Source organism: Passer domesticus, chromosome 9, assembly GCF_036417665.1.
Source record: "Passer domesticus isolate bPasDom1 chromosome 9, bPasDom1.hap1, whole genome shotgun sequence".
Lineage (NCBI taxonomy): Eukaryota > Metazoa > Chordata > Aves > Passeriformes > Passeridae > Passer > Passer domesticus.
Genome location: NC_087482.1, coordinates 1,064,488 through 1,078,115, shown reverse-complemented (window position 1 = coordinate 1,078,115; position 13,628 = coordinate 1,064,488). Strand labels below are relative to the sequence as shown.

Below are 13,628 nucleotides of genomic sequence, written 5' to 3'. Positions count from 1 at the left end.
TTCCTTTGCTTTCCCTTCCAGCTTTTTGATGAATTCTTTCTCTCTATTTAGTATAGTTGTAGTGTAGTACTTTAATATAATATCCTCATATATCAGCCTTCTGAAACATGGAGTCAAGATTCTCATCTCTTCCCTCATCCTGGAATCCTCAAACACAGGTATACCCAAGTCTTTCAGGCTTGCTCAGTGAATGAGCAGCTGATTGAAGTACAAAAATACTGAGAAACCCACAGTCCCTTCCTAGGAAGAAACATCTCCCCATCTAAACCTCACCTGTCTTTATCCAGTTACAGGGGAAACAGACATATATATATATATATATATATATATGTATGTCTGTAATAAAATAACTTCAGCTTTAAATGAAATCTCTGTATTTATCCTTTTCCTATGAAATTTTGGTTAGAAAGAAGTTTTATTTTACACAGTTACATTTAGTCAGGACATTAAATAACAGATGCTTTTAAGATGCCAAATACTGGAACTGCAGCAAATTCCTCCCTGACTGACATTCATGTGTGCCTGCTCTCAGGGAGGAATCAGAAGGTCCTGTCCAGAGGGTGAGAGCAGATGTATGCCCTCTTCTCCAGGATCTGCTTTGCAGCTTTTTTAATGGAATCATCCAGGTTTTCATCAGCATCTGTGGAGAAAGAGAGAAAAGTCAACTAAGGGACCACAAAGAGCTGTTGTAAATTTCTTTCAAGAAGTGTTTTTGAACACAAATGCAAGAGTGTGAGGGCCAGGAAGAAATTGAACATTTTCTTCTGAAAAAGATTGGTTATTACAGACTGAGCTTCAGAGAGCCAATGCCCAACTGGTCAGTACTTCCCAAAGAGTCCAAATCCCTCATTTCTATCAGCTACTTGTCAGAAGTATATACATGAAATGTAGATATTATATTCCTCAATAAGGAACGCTGGCAGTTGGCTTTAGCTATGAAGTGAAGAGACTCTTTTCAACAGGTTCCAGCTCTGCTGCTTGTTTCAATTAAAAGCGGAGCCAAACTCTTCTGTTGGTCACATCAAACTCACCTTTTTTTGATTACAGTCTGAAAGACAGAAGAGCGTAAGAACTATTTTATAGTACTTACATTTTTCTAATTGAGCCATGGCATAATTATTCTTGAAATAGGCTTCTGTGCAGAAGATATTTGTAAGAAGCACCTGGAAAAGGAGTAAAACTGAGTTTAAAAATAGTGAATGAATTTCATAACAAAAACCATGTAGTAAGAATACAGTAATTTAAACATCTCAAAGCTCTTTGATGATGGTGCCCTGAACCCCAGTCATGTGCAGTGCAGCCTCAGCTGTCCCTTTGAGGCCAGAGAACTGCCAAGGCTCAGGGCTGGGATGAGCCTTCACCCAAAAGCTACTCCAAGACTGATTGGGAATCAATCCAGAGCAGGGCTCACACAAAGAGCAAAGTCTCAAGGCCAAAGCCAAACCTTCATCACGTTGGATTTGTTTTCACACTGATCTGGAGCAAATTTTTCTTGACCTGCAACACCACTGTTACCATGAAACTTTACATGAGCTACTAAATAAGCACTGTCCTTTCCTGTCCTGAGCTGTGCTGCCCAAATACTGTTGTGCTTATGTGTTTTTATTAATGATTATATGGAAAGAGCTTGGGAAGAACTGCATGGTGTTAACAGATTTGAGAGAACGTGCAGAGTTGTGGTGAGGTTCTAAATGTCTGTGTATGTGTTAAAGAAGTATTTTAAACATGTTGAAAGTGTGCAGCTCAACAAGCAGAGCCCCTGAGAGGCTCCTGCACTCTGGCAGGTTTAGCCACGTTCTGCTGCACTTTTATGGGAGAGTTTGCTGTAATTCCCCAGAGATGCAGCCTGCCTGCTGCCAGGAGCACAGCCTGAGTGGGAATGGTTGGTGCTGAGGGACACTCACCTCGTGGTCATGGTTCCTGAGCCCGATGCTGATGGAGCGGCTGGCCCGGGAGATGGCTGCAGTCATTGCATACAAATTAATCACCACATCTGCCACTCTCTTCAGCACCAGCTGCTCATCCACTATTGTCTGGGAGAGAGAAAATCATTATCTGCTTGTGGTTTGTCAATTTAAAACTTTAACCAAATATCACTGTCCATACTTCATGTTTAGGTCCAGCTTTATTTCGCATAAACCGGTTCTAGCCTAGGTCAGAAATTATCATTGTTAGTTTTGGGTTTACTAAGCTGCACCTTTTAAATTCTACTTGTAAAATTGTAATATTGATGTATGCCTTAAACCACTTTGTTAAATGCCTGTAGCAGCAGGATTTGTGCTTACACAAGAGGAAAACAACCAACTCACTGAGGGTGCTGGTACTTTGGTTTTGGTTCTAACAATGTAACTTGCCCATTACACTGAGTACCTAATGTCAGTGTGTTTTCTCACACCCAGTGAGAAGGTGTCATGTGAAGGAAGTGCTGGTCCTGCCACACTCAGTCCCCTGCAGGTTCCAGTGGGGCCCTGAGCATAAACTATTCAGTAACAAAGACAACAGACAAAATAAATAGTTACCTTGCCAAACCTACTTAGCAGGCCCCTGACTGTAGTTCCAAAATAATAAACGTTTTCTTCAAGTTTCTTGGCATTCTCCTATAAAACAAAACACAAAATAGAACAATTTGAGTAGTCTTATAACAGAAAAGCAACATACCCCCACCCCCTTTAAAGAGGATACTGGATTTTCTCTTTTTTAACATTCATCCACCTTGCTGCTAAAAGCCAGACAGGCACATTTCTTTCTCTCAAAGATCCATTACAATTTTCTGGAGTTTACTCTCAGTAACTTTTAGTATAGGCTTATGATAACAAAAGTAACTAACAGAACGCCCCATGAAAAATATACCTTATCTTTTTCCTATTAACAGAACATTCATTTTTGGTCATAAAAACCTTTTCCTAAGTGATTAAGCAAGTATGTGTATGTGTAATTCACAGTCATTCTGACCTGAAACTCTGTTCCAATTAAACAGGAAAAACTCCTGTTTTGTAACTAACCTTATAACAAAGGGCAGCTATTAAAAACGCTTTCATATGGTGAAGGCTCAATTTATACAAATTATCCAAATGGATCTAAAACTGGATTTGGTATAAACACAGGCTTAGAGCAGCCTTCATCCTCCCTTGATACCTGGACAATAACTGTAACTTCTTACCCTGTCATGGTGCCAACATCTGCTTACCCTGGAAAATCTCACTGCCCCTAGGTATACATTTTGGTTTGCAAAAACAGGAGATGAAATTGTGGCAAGCAGCAAAGGGAACAAACACAAGAGCTCAGCAGAGAGGCCCTTACCTGGAGGCTGGGATGCACCACCCCACTGTCACCTACAAGCCCCAGATCCACCTTCCTGCCCAGGGTGTCCTGTAACCTGGTCAGGAACTCCCCCAGCGCCACTCCCACGTTTCCTTTCTTGATTGCTCTGAAATGTTGGGGAAAGAATGGCTGTTAAAAAAAATTCCAAGAGGTTCAGACACAACCAGTTGGAATTCCAAATACTTTAGCACCAAGTCCTGATCCACTGCTGTGAAGTCTGGAGAACAACTGTGGAGCCTTAAGAGTCATCAGCTGCTCTCCAAGACACCCACAAGGAATTCCAGAGACCAGTACTCAATATCCACAATGCAGCTGTTGTGTCAATACAACTTCATTCAGATACAAAATACTAATTACTGGTCTTGAAAGAAATAATTACAGCTTGTGTAAAAGTCCAAGATAAAATGCATTAAATACTACAATTCCTAAATCTATGAACCATCCCATTAAAAACACAGAGTCCCTGTAACAGTGAACTTTTACAGACAATAAATAGAAATACTGCAGGTATTCCCTGCAGTTTGTCCTCTTATCTATAAAGTTATCTGATTCTGTTTAGTTTATTTAAAACTATTAAGAATAAATAAGAACATACTTAATTTTGTCAGTTAAGATCTTCCCTGCATGCTGCATCCCTGTCAGTGCAATGTACATTCTCAGGATTTCATTGGTGCCCTGGAAAAAGCAGAAGAGAAAGTGAGAAGGTGGGTAACCAGAGTTTACAATAGTGTTTTCCAAGCAGGTCTGTTGTGCCCCTGTGCTCTTCCCACTGCTCCAGTATCACATGATGACTCTCCCCACACATAAACTGCCGCCTTTTGCTTTATCTCAGTTTTAATTCTGATTTCATGGGGCATTGCAGAAGTTGAGCCCCTCATCATTAAACACACAAATATACCCCAATGTAAAAGAAAACAGACAAAATGCATTTTGATTAAAAATGCTCTGCACTGTTCCAGTGAAGGAATATTTGAATAGTTGTAGAACTGCTCAAAATGAGCTGAGTTAAAATCAAGTCTGACAGTGACTCTGATGTGCACATGATGGGTCACTGACAATCCAGCTCGGAAAGAGAACAAGCTTGAGAACCAACCTTTCTTTTAATTTAAATAGCCATCAATAAGTTAATTAAATGTCTAAGTTGATCTTTTATGAGTTTCTCTGCTTCTCTCGTGAGAAGCACACAAGAGGAAAGGTTACTGCTGTAACTCACACTGTGGTCAGTCTGTAAAAGCCATCATAGCTTATTTTATTATAGGGAACTACTATTGATATTCCAAAGAAAACAAGGTTAGTCCTGCAGTTTTACTGTTAGAGACTTTGCAGCTGAAGGAACAAGATCCTGGTCAATCAAACCTTCAGGTTTCTACTCCCCTTTATAGGAGGTGTGAACTGCAGTTTGCAGAAAAAGGGGATCCTGGTACTTGCCTCAAAGATGAGCAGGATCCTGGTGTCTCTGAGGTAGCGTTCATAAGGATAATCCTTCATGTAGCCAAGGCCTCCAAGGATCTGCAGAGCCTCACTCACACATGCCCAGGCACCTTCAGAGCTGAACACCTGCCATGGAACAGGGTTTGATCAGCAGAGAGTAGATAATAAATCATCAATAAACACAGGATGCCCTGCTCTGGGGTTGTATCCACAGGACACTGCTGCAGCGTTTTCTGTGTGTTACGCCGGTCCTGGAGCAGTATCCCTGTGGCTCAGGGGTTTGTCAAATTTAGTGATGCAATGCACAGGGCACTCTCCACATTCCAGGGACAGGGGCAGCCCCACACAGGGAGAGCAGCTGCAGCTGCTTGGCTGGAGCCCAGAGCAGGAGTTTTCTGCAGTGACCATGAGGGACACCCTGACAGCCACAGCCTGGATATTCCACAGGGTTTGTTGTGCCATCAGCTCCCTGGGAAAGCTGGCACAGCAGCAGCTTGGCCAGGATGGCAGCTGGAGTGTGACTGAGTGTCCCAGTGCTCATGTGAGGCCTCCTCAGACGCCAGCTCAGCGGCTGTGACATTCTCAACCTGTTCCCTGCTGGTTTTATTTTGCACGAGTCTGAGCTTGTGGGGTACAGACAGAACAGTATCTGTCATTCCACCTGGCTGCAGTGCTTCTCTCCTCTAAATGCAGCCCTGAGTTCTCAGCCCTCGGCAGGCTGAACACTGAGCCTTTTCCCAGCCCTGGTTACCTTGACCATGGCAGCCTCGACGGAGCAGTCAGGGAAGCCTGGCCTGTCCATCATCCCTGCAGTCAGGTAAGCCATGCTCTCCATCACGTAGGCTTTCACAGCCATCAAACAAAACTTCTCCTGCCACACAGCAACAGGAGGAATCGTACAGAAATTCAGATGCAAAAGTCCACAATCAACCCTCAAACTTAAAAAGACCTGCAGTTCTTATATGTTTTACATCATCAAATTAATCAATCAATAAAAAGTACCACTTTGAAACAACAATAAATAAAAAATACTTTTATACATTTATCATTCTGGACATTTAAAAGATCAGTGTACAGAAGTCAGCACCAGGTTCACACAAATTTCTAGCAAATCCTTTAAACCAGTACAGCCAAAATACACCCAATGCAATCTATGTCCTGGCACTTCGCACAGAGATTTAGGTGTTTCATGTTTTGTTACCTGAATTAATCCAAACTGGCTGAGTTTCTTATTGAATTGTTTCCTGGTGCAAGCATACTCTGATGTCAGTTCTTCAAAGAAAGAAAAACAAGTCATTCTCAGAAGGGCTGTGACAGACCATTCCAGCAGCTGGTGTCCTTCCCTGGGCGGTGACATTCCAGTCTGTGCCCAGGAGCCCCCTGGCTGTTCCAGAAGCAGCACTTTGTGAAAATCACCCTCACACTGATGTTGTTGACCAAGTGTGGGACCAGCCTGTCAAAGGCTTTTGAACCAGAGGTATGAACCTGTACTCTTAAGAGAAGTGATCAGGTTTGGTGCTAATTGGTTAGAGAGACTTCTGTTACTGTTTTGGCTAATAATTGGCAGAAAGCAGTTTTAGCCCTAGTTACTGTGTGCAGCTTTGAGCCAGTTATTCAGGTGGGAGGTTCCAGGGGAGATTACACCTTCTAAAATCAATAGTACAGAGGTTTTTTTGTTGGGAATAACATTTTACCTCAGGGAAGTCCAACAGAGGCAATAACCTCCCACTCTATGAACTGAATCTACACTGTACAAAAGGAAAAAGACCTTTATTTCAAAACCTCTGCAAGCAGGCTTTTAATTTAATTTTTCAAAACCATATTTTCGTGTTTTAAAGATATCAAAGCCTGTTATGACAAGGTCAAGACTCCTGCTCCCACTCTGAATGTCTTGCATGATCTGCCTCAGGCAGAGCAGTTTCTGCTGGCACCCAGCCATGCAGAGCTCCCAATTCACCCACCTATCAACTTCTTAATCATTCCAGCAGATGCACTGCCCATGCTAAATCTTCCACTGTTGAGGATATTCATGGCAACCTGTGAAGAAACAGATGGGGTTTAGGCCACATTCTCCTTAGGTCACTGCTTCCTGCTTCTGTGTTCCCTGGATTTCACTCCTCACTGGGACACACTGCCAGTCCTGGAGAGTGCCCTCACATCAGCCACCACAGCTCTCAGCATCCCAAGGAAAGTGCTTCAAAACTGGGCTTTTCCTGCCACCCATTACATCCAATTTTGTATCTGAAGTAGATGATCCGGTGACTTGGAAATAATCTCTAATTAGATGAAGGTAAAATGTAGATAAAAATGCATTTATCTGCAGCTGGTAAACAACATTCCAGCTGGACAGCACGGCTCCAGTTTATCAGATGAAGAAAACCACAGTATTTCTCCTTGCAGCTGACCTGTGATGGCTGCTCTCTGCCTCAGGTGGCTTTCAGCAACACATCACAGAAGGGATAAGAAAGGAGGTATAGAAATGAAATACAGATCAATAACGTAAAAAAAAACAGATTTTTGGAGTCTGGTGTCTGTAGTGTTGTTTCTCAACATGGGTGACTCATGTCAAAGCCTGTTAGGAAAGAAGTCACTGTCCTACATTTTAACTTGTCAGGAAGGCACCATAACAATCTTCTTTTAATCTCTACTACATTAAGGAAAATAATTTCTTTTAGCACTTAGGCCTGGACTTGCCTGCTACAGCAGGAATAAGAAATGGAAAAGGAGTAAGAGCAGGTTAGCAACTCCCCAGGTCACACTCTCAGAGAAAGGTTACACAGCAAGGCCACCTGTGGTTTTCTCTCCTGGGGTCCTGCCAGCATTTCCCTGTGCAACAGGGCAGCCCTGGAGAAGCACCTGACAGCCAGGGCACCTTGGAGCTGGGCATGCCTCCAGCACTCCCTGTGACATCCACACAGCCTGTGCCAGGGTGTCTCCCTTCCCACATTCTGCTCTGGAACCAGCAGAGGACATGTCCTCCATTCAGGGCAGAAGGGCAGCTGAAGTCACTCCCTCTTCTGAGGGGACACCACAACAAACAACCAAAAGCCCAACAAGAAGAGAAGAAACACAGAAATCTGAGATGATGGCACACTGTGCACTGTCCAGTGACACCAATTTACAGATCAATGGGGGAATCTCTCTTCCTGTACCCTAGAGTGTGGCAGTGCTCACACCACCCACAAGGAAACTTCAGCACGGGGGGAAACAGCCTCCTTCAGACTTCTATAAATCACCAGTAGTTATTCTCCACTGCTTACCTTAAATCCCCCTCCAACTTCTCCAATTACATTCTCTATAGGCACTTTGGTGTTTTCAAAATGTACTTCACAGGCTGAAACACAGAATTAACACTTGATCAAATATGACACAGAAATACTTAAAAGACATTCAGGAACTTAAGTCACTATTTGTAGCAGGAAATGAAGTCTTCCTAATGCATTGTTTATGACAGAATTATACATGCTTCGCCAAAGAAGTGAGAATTTGGGAAAAGGCTGTAGTTGACATCAGTTATTGATGTAAAATATTTAAAATATTATGAATATACACTGTGTAAACAGAGAACTACAGTTTGGTCTTTATTTCTAGTTCTAAGGAACTGACTGAACAGTCACCAAGATGGTGAAAAGATGCAATCATTACAAAGCTTAGAAGAGCTGAAGAACGTGGACTTCTAGATTAAACCTATTGACCACTGAGTCTCTGAATGATTTCTTTCACTGCACAGTGAATGAACTCCACAAATTGGATTTCTTATTTCAGACCCTGCGTCAGGAAGGGCTCCTGGGAAAAGCCAGCTAAAGAAACATGAAACTTATACTGTAACATGGAATACGTATTGATTTGCCCCTGAATTCAGATGATCCAACCAAAATAAAACCTTAAACTATGAAAACAAGTTCTGCTAACAGTTTTAGGTGGCTCTTACTGTTGGAGCCTCGAATGCCCAGTTTATCCTCGGGTTTCCCATGGGTGACGCCCCCGAAGTCCCGCTCCACGATGAAAGCAGTGATTTTATCCTTCACCTGCCCGTCCTTGTCCACAATCTCTGTCCTGGCAAACACTGTGAAAATACTGGCCAGGCCACCATTGGAGATCCAGACCTGTTTTGAGAGAGGGAAGATGTGTAAGAAAGGTAAATGTGCTGATTTTGTGGGCACAGCCCTCCAGGGTTTTGTAACAGGCTGGGAAAAGAACAGAGTGCTGAAAAATTGCTGTTCCTTCCCTTCAGTTCTAATGAGGGTCTGCTCCCAGGGTGAGCACATTTCTGAGGAGAGCTGACCACATGTGCTCAGTTTAGAGCAACTTTAAAACCAGAATGTAGTATCAATATGCATTAAATTAAAATCCACAGTGCATTTCCACAAAAGCTGGTCCATCCTGCTGCTGCTGGCACCTGAGAGATACAGGGGCAATGCAGACTGGACAAACCCTGTGGCCAAAAATTAACTCTGATGAGAAATTCTCTGATCAGCCTCTCCCCCAGGGTGGGTCTCTTCACACCACAAATGGATCAACAACTACAGACCAAGTCTGCAACGCATCCAATACTGCTGAAACCAGGACATCTCTGATTTCTTCAAGACTGGCTTTTGTCACGGTTTCTTTTAACAGAAAGGTTCCAGGCAGACCTATTTCTAATTAAATATCAAGTTGTATTTTAAAATCTAGCCTGCAGAATGAAGAGATGTCAAATACAGGTTCAGGTTTCCTTTTACCTAAGCTGTCATGGAAGGGGCTGATTTACTAAGAAACCAACCCGCCCTGAAGCTGAACACACAAATGGCCAACAGAGGAAGAACCCAGGGTAGTTTTCCATTTTCCTTACCAGGAGTTTAATGCAGTAATTCTCTAACAATAATTTTCTATTCCCTTTGTGCCTAATCTTTTTGACAGGGTCATTCTCCTCTAGCTTGGAAACCTCCCAGTTCCAGACTGATGCAAAAGACAAGAACACTTCCTACATTTGTAAGAAACCCCTTTCCTGTTCCCAGTCTGTGAGTAGGTACCTTGGAGCCATTTAACAGGAAGTGTTTCCCATCTTCACTCAGGGTTGCCCTTGTCTGGATGGATGCAGCATCACTCCCACTAGAAAACAAACAAGTTACTAATGTTTAAAGAAGTAAACACGCTTTAAAAAAACAAAACTGCATATTCCCCCTCTTCCTATTCTGTAAAAAGGAGGGGGTCTCAAATAGCAGTATATAAATTTTAGCTTTTAACTAACAAGGAAGCTCACTAGATTGAACAGTTCTAAAAGTTACCTGAGGGGACATTTCTTCTCATTACCATGTTATCAGGATTATAACCTGACCAGACTGTGTAGAATGCCACAAAAGCAACATTTTGGAGCTACACTTTGAGCTATGTGAACACACAATGAGCCTCTCACTTAAGTGACAACAAAAATTCTTCCTTTTAGTTTTGGTAGCTCCTTCAAAACAGGCTTTTATATTTTGAATAAGAACTGAAAGCATCCCAGAACAGTCACAGCACATTATTTCTGACGTAGCACAAAGCATCCTTTCAAGTAAATGAATTCCTGGGATGAGAACAAGAATCAAGGATTTCATGGACACTGCCAAAAGCAGCATGTTGGGGAAAGAGTAATTGGAGTGTTCCTTGAAATACCAAAACTAAGCCACAGATGTATATACTGAAGCCATGGGCCCCAGATAAAGAAGCCTGAAGGTATGAAGCAATGCAGCTAAGGCAGTGAGCCCCTGTGGGGCTGTGGGGCAGCAGCACCTGCCGGGCTCGGTGAGGCAGAAGGCAGCAATGTGCTCCCCCGAGGCCAGGCGGGGCAGGTACTTGGCCTTCTGCTCCTCGGTGCCAGCAATGAGGATCCCCTGCAGAAACAAGCACAGGAAACTTTGCAGCATCACCCTGTGGGAAAAGAGAGGGAGCTGACAAGCTCCAGCATGTTTAGAAAGCTTCATCTGCAAGTTTTATGGCATAGCAAGAGACAGTTTAATCAACAAGACTGTATTATTTGTCAGTCATTAAAATATTTTTTCATTAGCATTCTCTGCTCAATTCCACAAGGAATCTCCTCTTGCTATAACAAACTGAGTGTGGTTTCAAGCTTCTTTCTGCCATCCACTCAGCACTAAAAAGGTAAATACCTATGGCTATATTCAAGTTCAAAACTGACACACTTTCTCTCAGATGAGTTATCTCCTCTAGGCCCCCCAACATGCAGCCCCAGCCAGCCAAAGTTCCTCTTTTCTGAATTCTTTCCTTCCTCATCACCTGAGCCCCCCTGATACTGTTTCAATTCTATTTATTCTAGGTACTTTAGACAAGTTTAGCCAATTTAAAAAAAACCAACTTGGACTCATTCATCTAAGAACAATTATCCTAATAGTAACTTCCTTGTGTACTTCCTATGCAGCCTTTCTGTCTCACACTGAACCAGTGGCAGAGGCTGCTGCAGACACCAACAACCTGATTTATGCTTTGCCAGTAATTCTGATTTGCTCCCCCTAAGCCCCACATTTTTCACTTCACCTTTTCCATGCAATCTGTGCAGAAGCCCTGGCCCCAGAGCAGCAGCATTACCTTCAGCCCAATGGCCTGGTGAGCTGCCAGGGTCACTGCAATGGAGCCATCCAGGGAGCTGATTTCTCCCAGACGTGCATACATGGTGTTTGACAGGCCCAGCCCACCTGGAACAGGCACCAGGTTTTATTTCAGTACATTTTTTGTGCCACTTCCCCGCTCCCCCAAAAATCCATTTCAAGAACAGAAATACAGGAATGTAGCAGCTTTAACTGGAGAGGTACAAAAGCGGCACAAAATGCACCCCTAGATGTTCTTCTGTGGCATTTACTCACCATATTCCTCTGGAATCTGCATGCCAAAGAGACCCAGGTCCTTCAGTCCTTGTAAGGTTTCGGGTGGGATTTTTGCATCTTGATCGATTTTCTTCGAGTCCACTACAAATAGAGAATTTTTTCTCATTTAACACTGTGTTTCTCAGTGCCCAGAGCAGCTGGGAGGCTACAGGATTCCCCCACCAGGGCCACAGTCACTCATGACCCTTCTCATTCCCAGCTTCACAAGAATTTCTTCTTTCTAGCTGCAGCCTGACCATCCTGTTTGTCCTCATGACATATTCAGGAAAAAGACTTGGAAATGGGAAAAATGCAGCATTTATTTCATTTTCTCAAACATTTCTACTGGTTCTGCATGCCAGCAGATTCCAAGACTGGAATAAGCAAAGTATTTTCAGGATTTTCTATCTGAACTAAGTCTAGGTCGTGAATACAAGAAAAAAAAAAGTACATAAATGAGGAAATTAGAAAATCTTGTTCTTAGGAGATTTTAAGATTCTTGGGGGATTAAGAGAGCTGTTCTGTACCATGGCAGTGAAAACAAACAGGAATCATACTTTCTCCAGACTCCATAATTTGACCCTTTTATTCCTTCCCTAAACATCAGGCTGTTTACTCCATGAACCATGTTCCCCCCCACAGAGCAAAGAGTTAAAAAATGTAATTTGAATAAATCCCTTATTTACTGTCGGTGAGCAACACTACAATTTTACAGTTAAAATCACCTGGATCTCGCCAATTGTGATGTGTGACAATCACTGGCTTCTCCAAACTCCTACAGAGTTTGGAAAACCTCTGTCAATGGGAAGGCTGAGACAGTGCTGTTTAACTGCCCCAGAAATTGCTGTCTGTGCAAACCACTATTCTGCAATTGCTCTGGAATTGGCTTATCCAAGGCAGCACGAATGGAAGGACACCCTGCAATGCTCTCTGGAATGCAGACGGGTAATAAGGCCTTTCCCAAATGGAATTATTACTCTAATACTGAAAAAACAGAAATGCTTTTGATTTTTCATAACTCCTCAACGAGCCAGCATTTCTGAGTATCTCTGCTGCATTTTGCCACGGTCAGTTTTAGCAGAGTAGGACAGCTATAAAGTTCTAGGAACTAGAACTAGGAAAAAAAAATCACAATGTATGAAGTAGTTAGAAGCACAATTCAGCTGAGCTAAAACCAATTTCAAATCCTATCTTTATCCCAGAATTCTTTTACATCCTTGGTTTTTCCCGTTTTGGAGATTTAATTCTTCTGATCAGCACCCAAATACTTCCCAAAAAAGCCACAAATGGACATGCTACAGAATCAGCATCACTGTGTGAGCAGCAATAAATGCATAAACTAAATTAAATGTTTGAAACACCTTATGGAACTGCTATAGTGAAATAATTTTGTAATCACTAAATCACTTGCATGGATAAAACCACAATAATATACCTTCTTCATTGAAGAACTTTTCAACAGGTCCCACAAACTGGTTGATTTCTGCCAGTTCTTCATTGCTAATTTCTGGGTAAGGAAAAACTTCTTCCTAAAATAGGAGAATAGGAGAATTATTTAATAATTTTTAATACACGAACCATGCAGTTAAAATAAAAATCATGGGAGATATGCCTTGCAAAGACTCTAAAACACTGTGCAAATTAAGAATTGTGGAAAATGTCCCGAAACAGAAATAGGGCTCCACAGGACCCAACTTTATTTCACATCAAAACCAGACCAGAGGGTGTTAACTGAACAACAGAAACATGAGGGAGAAATCAAGAGATCTTTTAAGAAGCACGAGGATGCAAAAGTTCTTCATCACCCATGAGTTTTAACCCTATTCAGGGACTGATAAAAATGAGTTTGATGTTTCCAAAGCTCAGCCCATGAGCACTGTCCCTTGCGAACACCCAGCACATTTCACCTGCTAATGCCTCGAGGACAAAGGTGAGTGAGCCCCACCACTCCTTATCATCCCCAGGGTGTTCTGGCCATGAACTGGAAGCAGCACAGCCTGACAGGTTGGAATTGGTAAAAAATACAAACAAGGAACA

At 42.5% G+C, this 13,628-nt stretch overlaps 2 protein-coding genes across 2 annotated transcripts in view; one reads left to right on the top strand and one right to left on the bottom strand.

The window, feature by feature from the left end:
* LOC135308305 (uncharacterized) overlaps positions 1 to 13,628 on the top strand; it is a 624,983-nt gene that overhangs the window by 452,537 nt on the left and 158,818 nt on the right. The window lies entirely within an intron of this gene.
* LOC135307514 (complex I assembly factor ACAD9, mitochondrial-like) lies at positions 397 to 13,116 on the bottom strand. Its single transcript, XM_064431943.1, has 17 exons — positions 13,027 to 13,116; positions 11,592 to 11,693; positions 11,317 to 11,423; positions 10,504 to 10,604; positions 9,765 to 9,843; positions 8,684 to 8,858; positions 8,013 to 8,086; positions 6,714 to 6,789; positions 5,954 to 6,024; positions 5,504 to 5,623; positions 4,750 to 4,878; positions 3,917 to 3,996; positions 3,301 to 3,427; positions 2,520 to 2,597; positions 1,905 to 2,033; positions 1,091 to 1,163; positions 397 to 640 (listed from the first exon to the last, which is right to left on the bottom strand). The coding sequence occupies exons 2-17, from the start codon at positions 11,611 to 11,613 to the stop codon at positions 540 to 542; spliced, it is 1,542 nt and encodes a 513-aa protein (XP_064288013.1). The 5' UTR covers positions 11,614 to 11,693; positions 13,027 to 13,116; the 3' UTR covers positions 397 to 539.